This window comes from Miscanthus floridulus, chromosome 17 (assembly GCF_019320115.1).
Source record: "Miscanthus floridulus cultivar M001 chromosome 17, ASM1932011v1, whole genome shotgun sequence".
In the NCBI taxonomy this organism is placed as follows: domain Eukaryota; kingdom Viridiplantae; phylum Streptophyta; class Magnoliopsida; order Poales; family Poaceae; genus Miscanthus; species Miscanthus floridulus.
Genome location: NC_089596.1, coordinates 100,304,522 through 100,320,853, shown reverse-complemented (window position 1 = coordinate 100,320,853; position 16,332 = coordinate 100,304,522). Strand labels below are relative to the sequence as shown.

At 44.7% G+C, this 16,332-nt stretch overlaps 2 protein-coding genes across 2 annotated transcripts; both read right to left on the bottom strand.

Annotated features, from left to right (window-relative positions):
- Positions 1 to 4,158: 4,158 nt before the first annotated feature.
- LOC136516083 (uncharacterized) lies at positions 4,159 to 6,839 on the bottom strand. Its single transcript, XM_066509484.1, has 9 exons — positions 6,558 to 6,839; positions 6,026 to 6,467; positions 5,761 to 5,935; positions 5,591 to 5,651; positions 5,186 to 5,345; positions 4,816 to 5,053; positions 4,540 to 4,698; positions 4,332 to 4,419; positions 4,159 to 4,251 (listed from the first exon to the last, which is right to left on the bottom strand). Exons 1-9 carry the CDS (start codon positions 6,837 to 6,839, stop codon positions 4,159 to 4,161), a joined length of 1,698 nt encoding a protein of 565 aa, XP_066365581.1.
- Positions 6,840 to 13,499: 6,660 nt separating this feature from the next.
- On the bottom strand, positions 13,500 to 14,762 carry LOC136519064 (uncharacterized). The gene has a single exon (XM_066512734.1). The coding sequence runs from the start codon at positions 14,711 to 14,713 to the stop codon at positions 14,132 to 14,134; it is 582 nt and encodes a 193-aa protein (XP_066368831.1). The 5' UTR covers positions 14,714 to 14,762; the 3' UTR covers positions 13,500 to 14,131.
- Between the last annotated feature and the right edge of the window lie 1,570 nt (positions 14,763 to 16,332).

Below are 16,332 nucleotides of genomic sequence, written 5' to 3'. Positions count from 1 at the left end.
GTAGCAATATAGAAGTCAAATGAAGCTCAAATTTTTATAGCTGCTATATCACTTATTTATTCACATCTTCACCAAATTTCGTGGCATTTTGGTCTCTACATTCGGAGATATGCATTATTCTTTGAAGGGTACGGAATCTGCCAGAAAAGTGAGAATTATTGGATTGATGAAGAGTCACTTTGATTGAAAGGTCCTCAAGTTAGAAACATGTTTACAAGTGTTTGAGGTACCTAAGTTTGGTTTTGGATTGATCTACAAGCATAAAAAGCAAAGAGTACAAGGTCATTTGATCGTGGAGTGTACTTGGCACATATTTGGTACTCAAACTAAAGATCAAGACCAAGCTCAAGATGAAGATGAAGTTTAAGTTCTAGTGACTATTGAAAATTATTTGTTAGAAAGAAAAGAACTTAAACAAGTAGAAAGAAAATGACTTAAATAAGGATTCAAGATTATTCATCAAGTTAAGTCCATCACTTGGATCAATCAGCAAATTCATTTTAAGTGAGTGTCAAGAATGGTTTTTGGAGAGATGTCACCTCTCCCTAGTGTAGAGGATTGCCGCCTATGTGTAGGTGTTGGCACGAAAACGCGTTGACACACGAGCAAGCCAGAAGGGTCTACTCAATGGAGCTGGAGATCCGCCTAGCTTCAACGTAGGGATAATCGATCCTGCGTATTCCTCCTGAGACGTGATAGTCAATTTGACCCTGTAATTGACAAGGAGAGAAAGTTTATTAGTAATTTAAGGTGGAACGTGCCGGTCTGTACCCAGACAGTTCCAAGTGTGCCGCTTCGGGAGCAGCCATACGGGAAGAACGATTAAATAGCCGATACGCACAGAAATCGGCTGTTACGGACTGTAAAGTTCGTGGGTAGCGATTGATTTTATGTTGATAGGTACAGTACACGTATATGTAAATGAGATCATCAGCTAGATATATATTACCAGTATGAATCATTAAGCCGATGAATCTAATGAGAAAGGATGTAACACGCGAACAAATCGACTATCTAATACAAACGGATCTACAGACGCTCTAAATCTAATATGTTACCATCAACAGTGAGGTTCAACCAGATCGATGACAACTATGATGATAATAACAAACTAAAATCGAAGAATCTGTAAAACCATCTGCACTCGACAGACTTTCCGAAAGACATGCTATACGTGAAGGCTCGGATAAATCGGCTAAAATAGCCGATTCAGGTGAAGAGAACTATAGCGTGTGAACAATCGACTATTTTATGTGGACAGACCTATGGACTCCTCAGATCTAACCTGCTATCTCTAACAGTGGGGTTCGACTAGATCGATGCAGCCATGATAAAGACAACAAATCAAACCTTTAAAGTACACAGATCAATTCACGTTCAACAGAATCATGTAAACATGCTGTAGGCGTTAACGCATAGGCGATCGGCTATTTAGCCAATGTAGGCATAGCAAACAGTTAAGGTCTCGCCTAATAAGAATAGATCTACTAACTAGCATCCTCCGATCTACAGTGCTATCAGTGGGGATCGACTGGATCGTTGTAGCCATAATAGTGAACCGTAGACCAGATTTAACTAACCAGCAAACCTCTCCAAGATCATGCGTACCTTAACCACGTACTATACGTGACCAAGATCAAAATAGAACAGCCGATAGAACATAACCAGTCATTCATTGTAAGAAGTATCGTGTTGTGACAAAGCAAACGACGGACCCAAAGGATATGAGGCTGATCTAAATCGATCTCGACCGAACAAATTGATGTTGCTGCAAACTAATGACGATAAGAACATCAACAAGATCGGTAACTTAATGAATCTACCAAAGATTGCCACTCTTAGGTAGAGCCGATAACTTGACCTTAATCTAATTCGAGCAGTGGAGGCCGATCGGATCAATGCAGCTGTACTTGAACTAGACAAGAGTCGATAACTAGCTTATACCAGAGTCGCAGTGGAGGTCGATCGGATTGATGCAGCCGTACAAACAAAGTATAAGCCATGACGATACTTACAGACAAGCCGGAGGTCGGCCGAACCAATGCAGCCCTACTCGCTGAAGAACTCGCCAAGATCTACTCTACTCCTACTCCTAAGTGGTGGCTGGAGCCAAAAAAGTAAGGAACTTATATTTGATTGATTGTGTGTCCTTTACAATAGCCAGGGTCCAATATTTATACCCGGAACCTATGCATGAATCATACTTAAGCATAACTCATTACAATCTTCGACATTAGAGAAAACATTCCTAATTTAAGATAATTTGAACCCTAATCTTTCTCTTTTTGTAGAGTCTAACATGTTTTTTCTTGACGCCAACCGCAGCTTTTATCGTTATCTGTTGGCGCTATCTGTAGAGAGCTGATTCCAGTGCTACATTGAATCAGCTGATACCAACCTTTTGCAATTGATTCCTCAATGACATGACCTTAGGGGATTTCGAGTTCCTATAATTCTTCTTCCCAAATTTTGGTGTAAACACATGCCCCCCAATTTTGGGATAAAAGTAATTTTATTTCAAAATTATCATGCCTATACCCCCGATAGGTCCATGGTCACGGGTAGAGAATCTTGACCTATGGTCTACTATCTGTCACCGTCCTTGCCAGCTTATGAGCCCATGCTTCAAAACTTTACGAGAGCATCATCGCTTCATGGGCGCTTGGATCCATCTTTTAGGCTGACTATAAAATGTCTATTCGACTCTGGCGAGAGCAATTCAATAACTCAGTTATGTTTCTCTTCTGCTCGCTTTCTCAAGCGCCTCTGGCTCGCCGGACCCTCCATGGTCTGATTCCTTGCTATGAGGATCTTGAGTGGTTAGAAGAATTATTGTGCATAGTGTGATTGTGTCGCTCATCTTAGCACCTTATCAAGCAAGAGGATCAGCTACTGCGGTTAGAAAAATTCTTGTGATATCACCTGAGTCTTCTCTCCATGATTGCAGAGCTGTTCTAGTGTTTGCAAGGGCTAAAATGCGTGGACACCTTCCTCTTGTTTGCTCCACATCAAATGCCCGTCGGAGAAACCACAGACTTCTTTCCCACAGTTTCCCAGCCACCAAGAAATGGGCATCTTTAAGTAGGCGGCTTTCTTTCCCATTATTTCCTAGTCACCGAGAAATCAGTTGGGCATCTGTTAAGTAGGTGACCTTTCCTCTTCTCTTGATGCAATTTTATCAACAGGCCGATGTGACTCGGTTCACGATGACCTTCGGCCTCATGAGGATCCGGACTCCCTTCAATCCAAAGAAGCCTTGGCGGGTTGATCGCTAGTCAATGTAAACCTTTTGTATCCATCCTATGATATTTTGTGATTATGGGAAGCAACAAGTCCGAATCTATTATCTCTTCGTGATCCGTCCCCTGAATTTCCGGAGTGTCAATCCATTTCCATATCTGACTTTAATTCCATAACCCCGGCGAAATCTATCCTCTCACCTTTCTGGGCTATATATACGGGCCATGGCTATGGATCAAAAAATAACCTGCTTCATCCCAAACCTTTTGTGTCTTTAGTGCCATTTTTGCTTTCTTATAGGTTTGAGATCATGGAGAACAACAAGAGGTCTGCTGAAGAGGCCCTCAACGGATCTGCATCATCGTGCCAGCGCCTTCGTCATCAGGAGGGTGCAACTCATGATGCCCCCACCATCCTAGGGCATAGGTCCAAGTCCATTCAGCCTTTGGGGTTATCCTCGTCAACAGCTCGCTGCCAGCTCCCCTGCTATCCGAGGAGATGGATCGACAATGACGATCTGCTTACCTCCATTGATTGAGCTAGCTAGAATCTCACCGACTGCCTCTCCCTCGCAGAATCTTCTCTAGCCATGGTTTGATGCCGATCGCCTTCCGACACTGATTCGGTGGAGGATAGGTTGGCCGAGGCCGAGGTCAGAATCATAGGTGAGATGCCTACCACAACTTTCTATCTTCTCTTAATTTTATCTTCAAGATCCTGATCATATTTCCTTTGAATATTTTTAGATCTATCGTCTCAGCTGGAAAGCCTCCGATCAGCTGTGGAGTACGTGACAGGATTTGTCAATGCCAGGGGCGCCGTAAAGAGCTTGTCTAATTTTGTGATGTCAAAATCATAACTTTCTTCAACTCCTTTTCCCAAAGGATTTAGAACCATCACTATCTTCTTACTCCAATTCTATTCAGCTACAGCAATCTCCTCTTCTTCATCATCCTCACCATCATCAACAACAAAATATGGATTATAAGCTTCAGCAATTGCGGCATTCTTCTGGAATTGGGTATCTCTGCGCATGTTATGGAATTGACTATTAAATGCTGCCACCCATTGATCAAGGTGTAGTGACTTACATGGCACTTAAACCACTTTGCAAATCCTTTTTCAACCATTCTATCAACATCACGTGCACCTTGCTCCTCTAGATCGGCCCTGTACAAGCTGCAGGGCAAAGTTTAGTCATAAGAATATTTTAAAATTTAAAAAAAACTTAAACTGAAACATCTAAATGATACTTACTCCACATATTCCTCAACTTCGGCACAATTATTTAGCACATACCAGACTAACTTATTCAGGACAACATCATCAATGTACTGCCTCCTATCAGATCCAACAAGAGTAACACCATGCTTAAAAACAGAGATGTCATTAGGCAATGACACCTCTCCAGCACTACCATCATCACGGTTAAATCTAGTGTCAATATCCTCCATATACCTAGAACAAAAAGTCAAGGTGTCACTTGCCATATATGCGTTAGCAATTGATCCTTCTGGCCTACCCCTATTGCTTACAAAATTCTTCAAAGTGCCTAGCCGCCTTTCTATTGGGTACATCCATCCGTACTGAACAGGTCCTCTAAGCAGTGCCTCATCAGGAAGATGGACGGCCAAGTGCACCATGACATCAAAGAAGGCAGGTGGAAAGATTTTCTCAAGCTTGCATAGGATCAATGGAATTTCTTGTTTCAGCCATTTCACAACATCAATCCGTAGATTTCTACTGCATAGTTCCCTAAAGAAGGTCCTGATCTCTGCAACTACTTCATATACATCCTTCCTCACCAGTCCTCCTAGGCCAGCAGGTATGATTCTTTACAGGAGTATGTGACAAGAATGTGTTTTCAGCTTTCCTTGGATCTTCAAACCATCTGCAGTTATGTATCTTGCTAGGTTAGCTGCATATCCATCAGGAAACTTGATACCTTTGAGAAACTTGCAGAACGTGATTTTCTGATCCTTCCCCAAGACATATAGAGCAGGTGGAGCAATGACTGAGTTGCCATGCTGCTGCAAGTGAAATTTAGGTCTTATGCCCATATCATACAAATCTAGCCTAGCATTGGTTGTGTCCTTGGTCTTGCCCTGTACATTGAGTAATGTGCCAAGAATGTTTTCACATATGTTTTTCTCTATGTGCATCACATCGAGATTATGTGGAAGCTTTAGATGTTGCCAGTATGGCAATCTCCACAACCCAACTTTGCGGCTATAAATCCTTGGACCCTCATTGCGTTTCCTTTTATTTCTAGTAATGTCAGGATGCTTCCCTGGCCTGACATCTTTCACCTTCTCTAGCTCCTCTAGGACCTCCTCCAAAGTGAACTTGCCTGGCTCATCTTTGTTTTCACGCTTACCATCGAAAGCCAAGCTTCTCTACCATGCATGTCCCTAAAAAACATAACGACAGTGTCCAATGTAACATATCTTATTCCTTATTGCCCGAGACAATGGATCCTTGTCGCAATGAATACATGCATAATACCCTTTTGTTGTTCACCCTGATAACGTGCTCAGCGCTGGATAATCATGTATACACCACAGCACGGCAGCGCGAAGGTCAAACTTCTTACCAGTACATGCATCGAAGGTGCGGACACCCTTCCATAGATCGATCAGGTCTTCAATTAGGGGCTCAAGGAACACATCAAAATCCTTTCCTGGAGACTTTGGACCTGGGATGAGTAATGCCATAAAGCAGTTTGCTGGATTCATGTATTCCCATGGTGGGAGATTCAGGGGTGTCAGAAGCACTGGCCACATACTGTACTGGGTACTCATGTTGCCAAATGGATTGAATCCATCGGTAGCTAAGGCAAGCCTCAGGTTCCTCGGGTCGGATGCAAAGGTTTTTTCTCTCCTGTCGAAATCCTTCCATGCTTCCCCATCAGCTGGATGGCTCATTACATTGTTGACTGGCGTCCTCTTTTTCTGGTGCCATTGTGTTTCCTCAGAAGTTCGCTTTAAAGCAAAAATTCTTTTCAACCTTGGCAAAAGTGGAAAATGCCTCAATACCTTGTGTGGAACCCTCTTGGTCCCAGTTTCATCTTGCCATCTAGATGCCTTGCATACTGGACACACATTGTCTTTAGCATACCTCTTCCGAAACAACACATAATTGTTCGGGCACACATGGATGTTTTCACAGCCAAGACCCAATTCTCTAAGATATTTCTTGGCCTCGTCATATGATTTTGGCAACTCACTCTGAGGGTATCATTCTGACAACAACTTGATCATCGCGGAAAATGCTGTATTCCCAATTCGATAACGAGACTTGATATACAACATCCTCACCAGAAAAGAGAATTTTGAGTGCCTAGATCCCGGGCTAAGTGACTTCTTCGCATCCTCAAGGACTCTTGCAAACATTAGTTGTTGTCCCTCTGCCTCTACTGCAGCATACAACTCTCCTATCATCTCTGGTACTCCGTGATCCTCATCATAGTCATCATCGGCCACATCCACATGTATCCCAAAGTCATGATCCCTTCCTTCGACCTGCTGCTCCAAATTCTCAACCACTTCAGTATCCGCCGACTCCCCATGATGAATCCACCTGGTGTACGTAGCTGACATTCCATAAATGTGTATATGGTCACTTGCATCATGCTAAGACTGCATTTTTTGATTTAGACATCTGCTGCACGGGCAAAGTATCTGGCTGTCTTTGGGGTATCTTTCACTAACAAATTGCATGAACTCTTCAACTCCTTTCACATATGCAGGTGTGAATGGTGCCCCAAAAATCTAGCTTCTATCCATCTGTTTTGACAGTACAATAAACCTTGTACTCAATCCTTAAATTCCAGTAATAAATTCAACAAAATTTAAAACATATCAAAGACATGCTTATATTTAGAAAAAAATTGAATACAAATCAAACCTTGTACTTGGCGATCCTCTGCTCACGCGCCACGTGCAGCTCTGCTCGCCGACGGTGCTGCTCTGCCCCACGCGCGCCGCCGCTGCCTCGGCGCCGATCTACAGCTGCTCGCCGATGCTTTTGTTGTGTCCTAAGCGCGCCGCCGCTGCCCGGCGCCGCTCTGCTCGCCAGCACGGCGCTGATAAGTCGCCGGGGATGCCTCGACGCTAGGTATAGGACCACGGACGCCCTCGCGATTGGCCGCCAGGGACGTATACGCGATTGGCCGCCAGGTACGACGTCCTCGCGATCAGCCATGATGCATGTGTACGGGCCCATTAAACCAATCCATAAAAAAACAAAGTATCACATAATGACTAGATAAAAGGAAAACATGTATGCTATAGACATGAATGGCTGTGCGTTCCGGTGGTAAGACACCTACCTGTTAACCGTGAGGTTCCAGGTTCGAACCCTGCTGCGGCCTCCTTTTTTGCGCAAATAAAAAGGAGGGGAATGCTGCTGGTCGAGCTGGGCCGTGGGCCAGCAGCACCACGTGTTTGCCGCCGTGTCCCGCTGGTGGGACCGCACGCCATGTCATCGACATTTACTCAGCACAAAAGGAAAAAAATGTATCTTACAATCATAAAAGCGCGTGTGTTCCAGTGGTAAGGCTCCTACCTGTTCACCAGGGAGGTCGCGGGTTCGAACTCAGGGAGGAGCAATTTTTTTGCAAAAAAAATAAAGGGAGGGGCAGGCAGCTGGTTGACCTCAACCATGGGCCCGGGCGCCACGTGTTCACCGACACGCCCAGCTGGTGGGACCGCATCGCCATGTCATCAGGGTTGGGACCCGAAGGTGGGTCCGCATAGCCATGTCCTCGAAGTGGGACCACGACGCCATGTCCTCGAGGTGCAACAAGAGCCAAACAATCAATGACGATTTAGTTTTTGTTATTGTATGACGATCTTTTCCTTTTTGTCATTATTCTTATTGCCAAACCTCCGTCACTTGTGACTGATGACGAACCAGCAAATTTCGTCATAGAATGCTAGCATTCTGTGATGAATTTGGTAATCGTCACGAGGGAATCGTCATTGATTAGCACATTTCTAGTAGTGTGAGTCAACTAACCTAAATTGTCAAACTCTTGCCTAAGCAGTTTTTCTCTCCATGTTGGCAACATTCCTTGAACAGCCAAAGCAGTTAGCTGATCATCAATCAGATTTAATGAAAAACACAAATTTCTTGTGTCGACAAATCTATGATTTTCCTTTCTCCTGTCCCAGTATAGAAATACGTACGAAATGTCTTCTCTAGGTCAGTCCAATTGGCAATAGAATTAATTGGTAACGATGAAAACTAGGTGAAAGCTAGTCCTGACAGGGACAAAGAGAAGAAATGAACTCGATGAGCTTCTTCAATGGATGTTTCACCCAACTGAGTAAAATACCAACTGACATGATCTATTGTAATTGTACTATCTTGACCAGTGAACTTAGCAAATTCTGGAAGCCTGTAATTTATAGAAAGAGCAATCAAATCATACCACTCTGGATATGGACGTTTGTACAAAAAGGTCTGTCCTTTTAGTTTTGAACCGAACTGATTCTTCATCATTTTAGTTACTCTGAGCAACAACTCATCAGCATTTGAATTTGGATTTCTTTGCAATTGCTGACCCATCTGCGGATTAAAATTTTGGGTACCTTGATACCCTGGATTTGAAATCATATGAAGGGTATTATAATTTATGTTATAACAATATCCTTGTAGAATCTCTATCTGTTGAATCCTTTGCTAATTTGCTACTTGAAGTCTCTAATTGTAAATGTTGGGATTTGTATCTCTATGAAACCTTTGAACTGGTGGTGCTATTTTTTGAGCCAACGGTGGTATTTGGCCTGATGTGCTAAAATTAACCATTTGATTCTGAACTTACTCCGTTGACTATTGCACATGCTACACTGATGATCCTAGATTATATTGTATTTGATTAGTAGTAGTACCCTGAACTTATTCAGATGAGCTCTGAACTGCCTGGACATCATCATTGCTAGCTAGTGCTGTTTCTTGATGGCTAGTACCGGCTTGATTAGTCCTCTGAGTCGACGGATGTGGAATATTATAATAAGTCGGTCCAATCTGATCAATTGGATATCCATGAAACACCTCTTTTATGGTATTGTGGAATGTGTTCAAGAAAGTTGTATTATAATTCAACATGGCATCATGAACAGATTAGTTGACAGCATCTACAAAGAAACGTCTATCATCAGCTTTATCTGTATCTGACTACCCATGTATCAAAACTCTTGGTAGTGGATATTTCTGAACAACTTTATTGTCACGTGTCTTGGTGTAGGACAACAAACACTTGTTCTGAAACTCCTCTATAGCTTTACCAATGATATCTTTATCCTCATCAGATAAGTCTTCATAAAGCACCATAAGAATGTCCCTGTTGTTGTGAGCTGCCATGATGATTATGGTCCCACCAGGCATGCCAAAAAGTATGTAGGCGCAAAAATATGGCAATGCAATCAACACACAGCAAGCTGAACGATCTGAATGGAATGAGATTGGAGGTCTGCTTGGCTTCAACACAGGACCAGTCGATTCTGAAAACCAAACGGCGTGCCAGTCAATTTAACCTACAATTGACAAGGAGAGAAAATCTTATCAGTAGTTTAAGGTGGAACTTGTCGGTGTTGCTCCAGACAGTTCTAAATATACGGCTAAACAGCCGATTCGATAGGGCTATCGACTAAATAGTTGATATCCAACATATCAGTAAAGCAAGGATCGCTGAATTGAAGATTATCGGCTAATATCAATGATGATGGAACGAATTCAAAATAACTAATACTCATGGGTCATAGCGATTTTATTATGATTGATTAATTCAGACAGAACAAGTACAATACACCTAAATATAAGTAATATAAAGAAACATCATCAGCTAGATGGATATAACTAGTATAAAGCATTGAGGCGATAAGTTTAACAAGAAAGGATATAACATGCGAACAAATCGACTGTCTAGTACAAATGAATCTACAAACGCTTTGAATCTAATCTGTTATCATCAACAGTGAGGTTCGATCGAATCGATACAACTATGATAATAATAACAAACTAAAGCCAAAAAATCTATAAAACCATCTATATATTGACAAGTTCATGAAAAACATGCTATATGTGTGAAAGCGCAGGTGAATCGACTAAAATAGCTGATACATACATAGCAAACAAATAGAGCACATATCTCGATTATGAACAAAATCACTAATCAATAATCTCTAATCCAAAGTCTTACCAGTGAGGTTTGACCGGGTCGATGCAGCTATAGTTGTGTCATTAGATTAGATCTTATTAACTAGTGAACTTACTCAAGATCGGAACATATCTTTGAATGCATACTATGTTTAATTGGAATAGAGATAAAACAGCCGATCTAGCAGAATTAAACCATCAATTATAAGATTCAAAGTATGACCAGACTAGAAGACGATCAATTAAGATGATGTGATGTCGATTCTATCTCTATCTCAATCAGGTGATTTGTTATAATTAATAAAGCATTAATTATAACAAAATCGATAACGGGTGAATCAACCAAAAACAGCAAGGAAAATCTTACTAATCTTGACAGATTCGATAGCAGATGATATTATATTAAATAACAAGTTATTTATTACAAGATCGATAACTTTGATTAATATCAGTATCTGCAAGAGATCAATCGGTTGATGCGGCCTTACAAATAATGATACAAATCAATAACTAACTTTTACTACAACTCGTAAGAGATCAATCAGCTGATGCAGCCCTGCTTGTTGAAGAACTCACCGAGTTTCTACAGTACTCCTACTCCTAAGGGTTGACGAAAGGCAGAAAGTAATTGTGTTGGTTGATTGTTCGTGTCTTTGTACAATAACCAGGGTTCAATATTTATATCCGGAACTTAAACATGAATACTACTCAAATACGACTCATTACAATTTTTAGAATAAAAGAAAACATTCCTAACTTAAAATAATTTGGACCCTAATCTTTTTCTTTCTATAGAGTCTGACATATCTTTTCCCGTAGTCCATTGACGTCGTCTGCTGACGTTATTCAAAAATAGCCGATTCCAGTACTACATCTGAATCAGCTAATATCGATCTTTACGCAATCGATTACTTGATGACATAATCCTGAAAGCTTCGAGTCCCCGCGCTCTTCTTCCAAATTTTTGGTGTAAACAGCTAGTTACCTTCTTACTTGTGTAGCATAGAAGTAGCTCCCTTATGTGACTAATTTGGTTTTAGTAACCTTGTCAGTCATATTGCTTAGTTTGTGTAGCTAAATAATTTGCGTTCTATAATTTAGCTTATGTAGCATTGTTATTGAGTATTGCAGTGAGCTTATGTGGCTTTGTGCTTTTGCTTATTAGAGTGTAAAATTTCCCCCGGTTGACGAAGTACTAATTGTATAGGTTTGTGTGATCTTGCTCTTAGATTGGTTAGGTGAGCTCTAGCTAGCTTGACACCTTAGTTGCATAATTAAGATCTTTGAAAGGTGCTAGAGAACATAGATGGAGGGATATAGTCTTAGCTAGATCGATAGTTTTAATTCTACATTTATATCGGTTAGCTGACCCGTTTAATTTTTTAGAAAAAACTATTCACCTTTACTCTAGTCCGCCACCTCGACCCACATGTTTGTACCCGAGGAGACCTTCACAGTTATATAGTGAGGGACATCCCAAGGTTGTGTCGCCAGCTTACGGAACAATTCCTGAACCCCTGCATCAGCTAAGTATGACCAGCGGACCGCCTCATCGAGCCACTGTGGCTGGCAAACTGACAGAGCTGAACAGTGAGCATGAGGAGCGCAAGAGAGAGCATCCGCGGCACTGTTATCTGCTCCTTTGCGATAAATTAATCCAATATTGCAAGCCAATTAGCCAAGTGAAAACCTTCTGTTGCCAGGGCGTATGCAAGCGTTGTTCGGTGAGTTGGACCAAGCTCTTATGATCAGTCACAATGTGAAACTCGGCATGTTGTAAGTAACTCCGCCATTGATCGACAGACATAAGAATAGCTAGGTACTCTTTTATACGTCGAGATTATGCCGAAATGACGGACAAAGCGGCGATAGTAGCCGTTGCACGTGTGTTGCTGCATTAATCAACAACTTCGTAGCACTAGTACTGGCTGCTTGTTCCGTAAGGTTTTGCGTATGAATGGAAGCAATGGAACAGAAGGGCTATTTGGTTGACCTAGATGGCTTTTTTTTTTTTTTTGACGAAAACCTATATGGCTAGATGGCCGTCCTCCCTCATCTTCAAGTTAATGGGACCAAATTCTGGATCATCTCTCCATCTTTCTTTCCTCTGCTTCGGCCGATGTTCATCTATTACTATTTTTTCAAACTTCATGTATTACCTTTTGAAGACAAAAAAAAAAACACTCCTGCGTTTTTTATTTCTTCTCGAAATTATTGGATGAATTTTTTTACTTGCCTGCCTTGTATTATAATCAACCCGCCGAAGCCTCCTGGAACACCAAGTCCGCAACACATGATGGAGTTACATGCCACCTCTCCATGCGATGTGAACTTGTGACTTGTCTAGCTAAACAATGAGCTACTTTATTACAAGACTGACTAATATGAGAAAAAGAAAAATCTTGAAAGGCTAGGCTAAGAGCTTCAATCTCCTTGAGAACTGTCCCAACGATTGATCTTCGCATCTCCTTCTTCTTCCATAGTTGGACTAGTTCAAGGCAATCAGTTTCCAGTAGCACTTGCTGGACGCCATGATCAACAGCAAGCTTCAAACCATCTCTACATGCAAGTGCCTCCATGGTGCACACATCCAAACTGCTGGCATACCGTGTTTGGTACTGTTCCACCGTTAAATGCAGATAACTTATTTGGAAATTGGTGTAAACAGGTTGGGAAGAAAAATAAGCTTTTGTAACGGGAGCCACAACTTTTTGTTGGCCTATTTAGCTATCAAGAAACGATGTTGTGTTTGATAATTGGAAGCCTAAAACTTTTTTGTGGGTCTTATTCAGAGGGACACATTGGTTCCACTTTTGGAGTCAATTGCAGCGTAATGATGCCTCTAAGTCGCTCATCGCCTCTGTGTGCGCTACCCTGGAGTCAACGGCAATTGCTTTTTTTTTTTTTTTTTGCCTCTCATGGATGACCTTTTGTTTGTAGGATTGCTATGTAAACTTTAGAGCTTGGTTGTTTGGTTGCTTGAGTGTGCAACCCTAGCTACTATATTGAGTGTGGTCTGAGTCCTCTATTTCGAGTATTAAGCCGGATTTTTTTTTCATTGTCTAAAAAAAGTAGTAATACTAGATTTCACAAAAATAAAACAGTTGTAACATTAATTTCGAGATTATCACAGCTACTGCAAAACCAAACAGAAAGTCACAGAGGCCAGCCGCACGAACACAAAGGCCACACTTTTCACATCGTAGTCCGTGCAACGGGTGCAAGCTAGAAAGGCCTGCCCGTCCAGTTCCCGAACCACCATTTCACACTACACACCTACGCTACTCTCCCACCCACACGGCCACGCCCACACACACACAGACACAGGCCGAGAGGCCGCGCGCACCAAGAGGGCCGGGCCCAAACTAGCTAGGCGCCAAACTTGCCGTGCACCCGATAAGTCTGCCGCGTCGTCCTTATAAGTCATATTTTTTTAATTAATAAATAATATTTTTCTCCTACAAGCAAATCGGCTGCAACATGTCACTACCCCCGCTCCTAGAGAGACGACGACGAGGCCATCAAAACCAATCAGTCGGCACGTCGCGTCGCGTCCCGTCGGCCGGGACCGGCGCACCAGTCAATCATACAGCAGCGACCCACGTTGGGCGCGTCGGACGAGACGAGGACGTGCACCTGCTCTGCTCCCCCCGCGACCGCCGCCGGGACGGCACTCCCCTCGTGCGGCTGGCGGGTAGCGGGTAGCGGCTGGCTCCCCTCACGCCGGTGGTCACGGGGTTTTCCCCGCCGACCCCGAGAAGGAGACGCGGCCGAAGCCCCAGTGGCCGACCCGGTACATCTCGTCCAGCCACGCCAGCTCCTCCGCCTCGGCCTGCTGCTGCTGCTGATGTACCGGCGCGGCTGCCGCGGCGACGGTGGCGTGGTCGTCGGCCGCGTCCAGCAGCGTCCCGCTGCCCGCGCCGGGTGCGGCGCCCGCCGCCTTGGCGCCCTTGGCCGACGCGGAGGAGGACGCGACGTCGCGCACCCGCTTCCTGCGCAGCAGGGACAGCCTGCGCCTCCGGAGGCGGCGGCCCACGGCGAGCGGCGCCCTGACGAGCGCCAGCCCCAGCAGCGCGACGACCGCGCACGGGCAGCACCCCAGCGCGACGCAGTCCGCGATCGCCGCCGCCGCGCACGACCGGCACCTCCACCCCGCCCGCCCCGCCACCGCCGACGACGCCGCGGGCGGCTGCTGCTCCCCGTCTAACCAGCGCCCGCGCCTCGGCACCGCCGCGCGCTGCTGCTGCTGCTGCTGCTGCTGCCGCTCCTCCTGCCCCCTCTCCCTGCCCATCACACAGCAGCGCAGAGGCATGCGCGGCCGGCACACGCAGTGAGCGAGCCAGCGAGGTCGGCTCGGGAATTGAACCGAAACGCCTGCCTCGGTCGAAATGATCGCGACACGACGCGGCGAGCGTTTTGTAGGTGGATTTTGTAATGTTTCGGGGCCACGTACGACGACCGCGCGCGAGCAGCCGCAGCGCGTGCACTGCGAGCCCGCGGCCCGCATGGCGGGTAAAAGAGAGAAAAAAAACACCTCGCCTGTGTTACCGCCGCTGCGCCTGACAGTAAAATTCAAGAACTGCACACGCACAGGCTGGCCAGCCTCGCACGCCGGTGAGACGCACCGCGCGTTCTGGCCGCCGTCACCATTTCGCGGCAAGAAAACAAGCGAGAGGAGACACCACCACCAAGAGCGCGCGACCGAATCTACTCTCGCCTCGTCGTCGGGCGGGCGATCGATGATGGTGACAGTGAGGTAACTTTTTTATTACAGCTGGACGATGGGATGGGTGACTCACTCTACAGGCGACCATACACGGAACGGTGATCGCCGCGGGCAGGCGGAGGACAGGTGGCCACAGTGCTCGGAAACAGCAAGCCCTCTTTGTGGTTGGTGCTTTCGCTCTCACGCTAGTACTAGTTTTTTTTTTGTTTTTGGGGCGGGTACCCATAGTCCCATACCCACTCACTGCCCACCCCGTGAGTGAAGACTGAAGAGCGAGGAGTTAAATAAAGGAGAAGAGCTAGCGAGAGGAAACGGCGGTCGGGCGGGTAAAAGTGGGCGTTTTCTTCCATCCAGTTCCAGTCTACTGTCACACTGTGCGGCCGGGGATGCATGCATGCACTGCACGGCAGTGGGGGTGGTACAAATGGAACTGTAGCAGCCAACGCATCGCGATCTCGTGTCTGATTCTGTGCAGTCACAGCAGGGGGAGATTGAGGGTGGACGGACGAGTGGTTTGCTTCGCTAGCTCGCGTTGCAGCTGCAGCGACCGTATAGTAACCGCATCACATGCCTGCCAGTGCGATGAGAGTTGAAAAAGAGAACAACAACGGTGTCCCTTGGTGGAGGTGGAGGCAAGAGATCGAGGAGTTCAGGCTTCAGTCATCAGAGAGACAGTTCGGTGCTTCGGCGTGTGAGGAGGACCCGAGAGCTAGCTGCCTGCTACTACTACTGGGCTGTGGGGTGCCTGCAATTTCACCGGCACTTTTGGGACAAGGCTTTGGGATGTGAAGAGTACTTGCATTATTGATCAGAAGGCGACAGGTGCAAGTGATGACGCGAACGCTCGGTTCTTTTGCGGAACGACTCGTCTATCGGGTGTATAGGTTTTCAAATTAACGTAGATGTTCATATTATTCTAGTTTTATTTGACGGCAATAATATTTAGACGATGTGTCCATCGACCGCGAGGAGTCTGCTATCTCTAGTCTTGTAGAGATATTCATGTATAGAGGTACGTCGATTAATTGCTGTGCGTATGTTCACACGTAGTTAGCATGTATAAGTGTCTACATCTATATTATACTATACACTACGTAGAAAAACGTTTTTAGGGTCGTCTGGTAACCGTTTGTAAGAGCGGTTTTTCCAGCCGCCCTTATGAAAGAGTGGCTACAAATCATGCATTTGTAAGGGTGGTTCCCAGA

Bases quoted from the DNA above. Each gene is read 5' to 3' on its own strand.
- LOC136519064 (XM_066512734.1), bottom strand. From the start codon at position 14,713: ATGCCTCTGCGCTGCTGTGTGATGGGCAGGGAGAGGGGGCAGGAGGAG.
- LOC136516083 (XM_066509484.1), bottom strand. From the start codon at position 6,839: ATGTCAGCTACGTACACCAGGTGGATTCATCATGGGGAGTCGGCGGAT. The intron at 5,054-5,185 runs GTATCAAGTTTC...CTGCTGGCCTAG, and splicing joins GTTCTGCAAGTTTCTCAAAG to GAGGACTGGTGAGGAAGGAT. The intron at 4,420-4,539 runs GTATGTGCTAAA...TTTGCCCTGCAG, and splicing joins GTCCTGAATAAGTTAGTCTG to CTTGTACAGGGCCGATCTAG.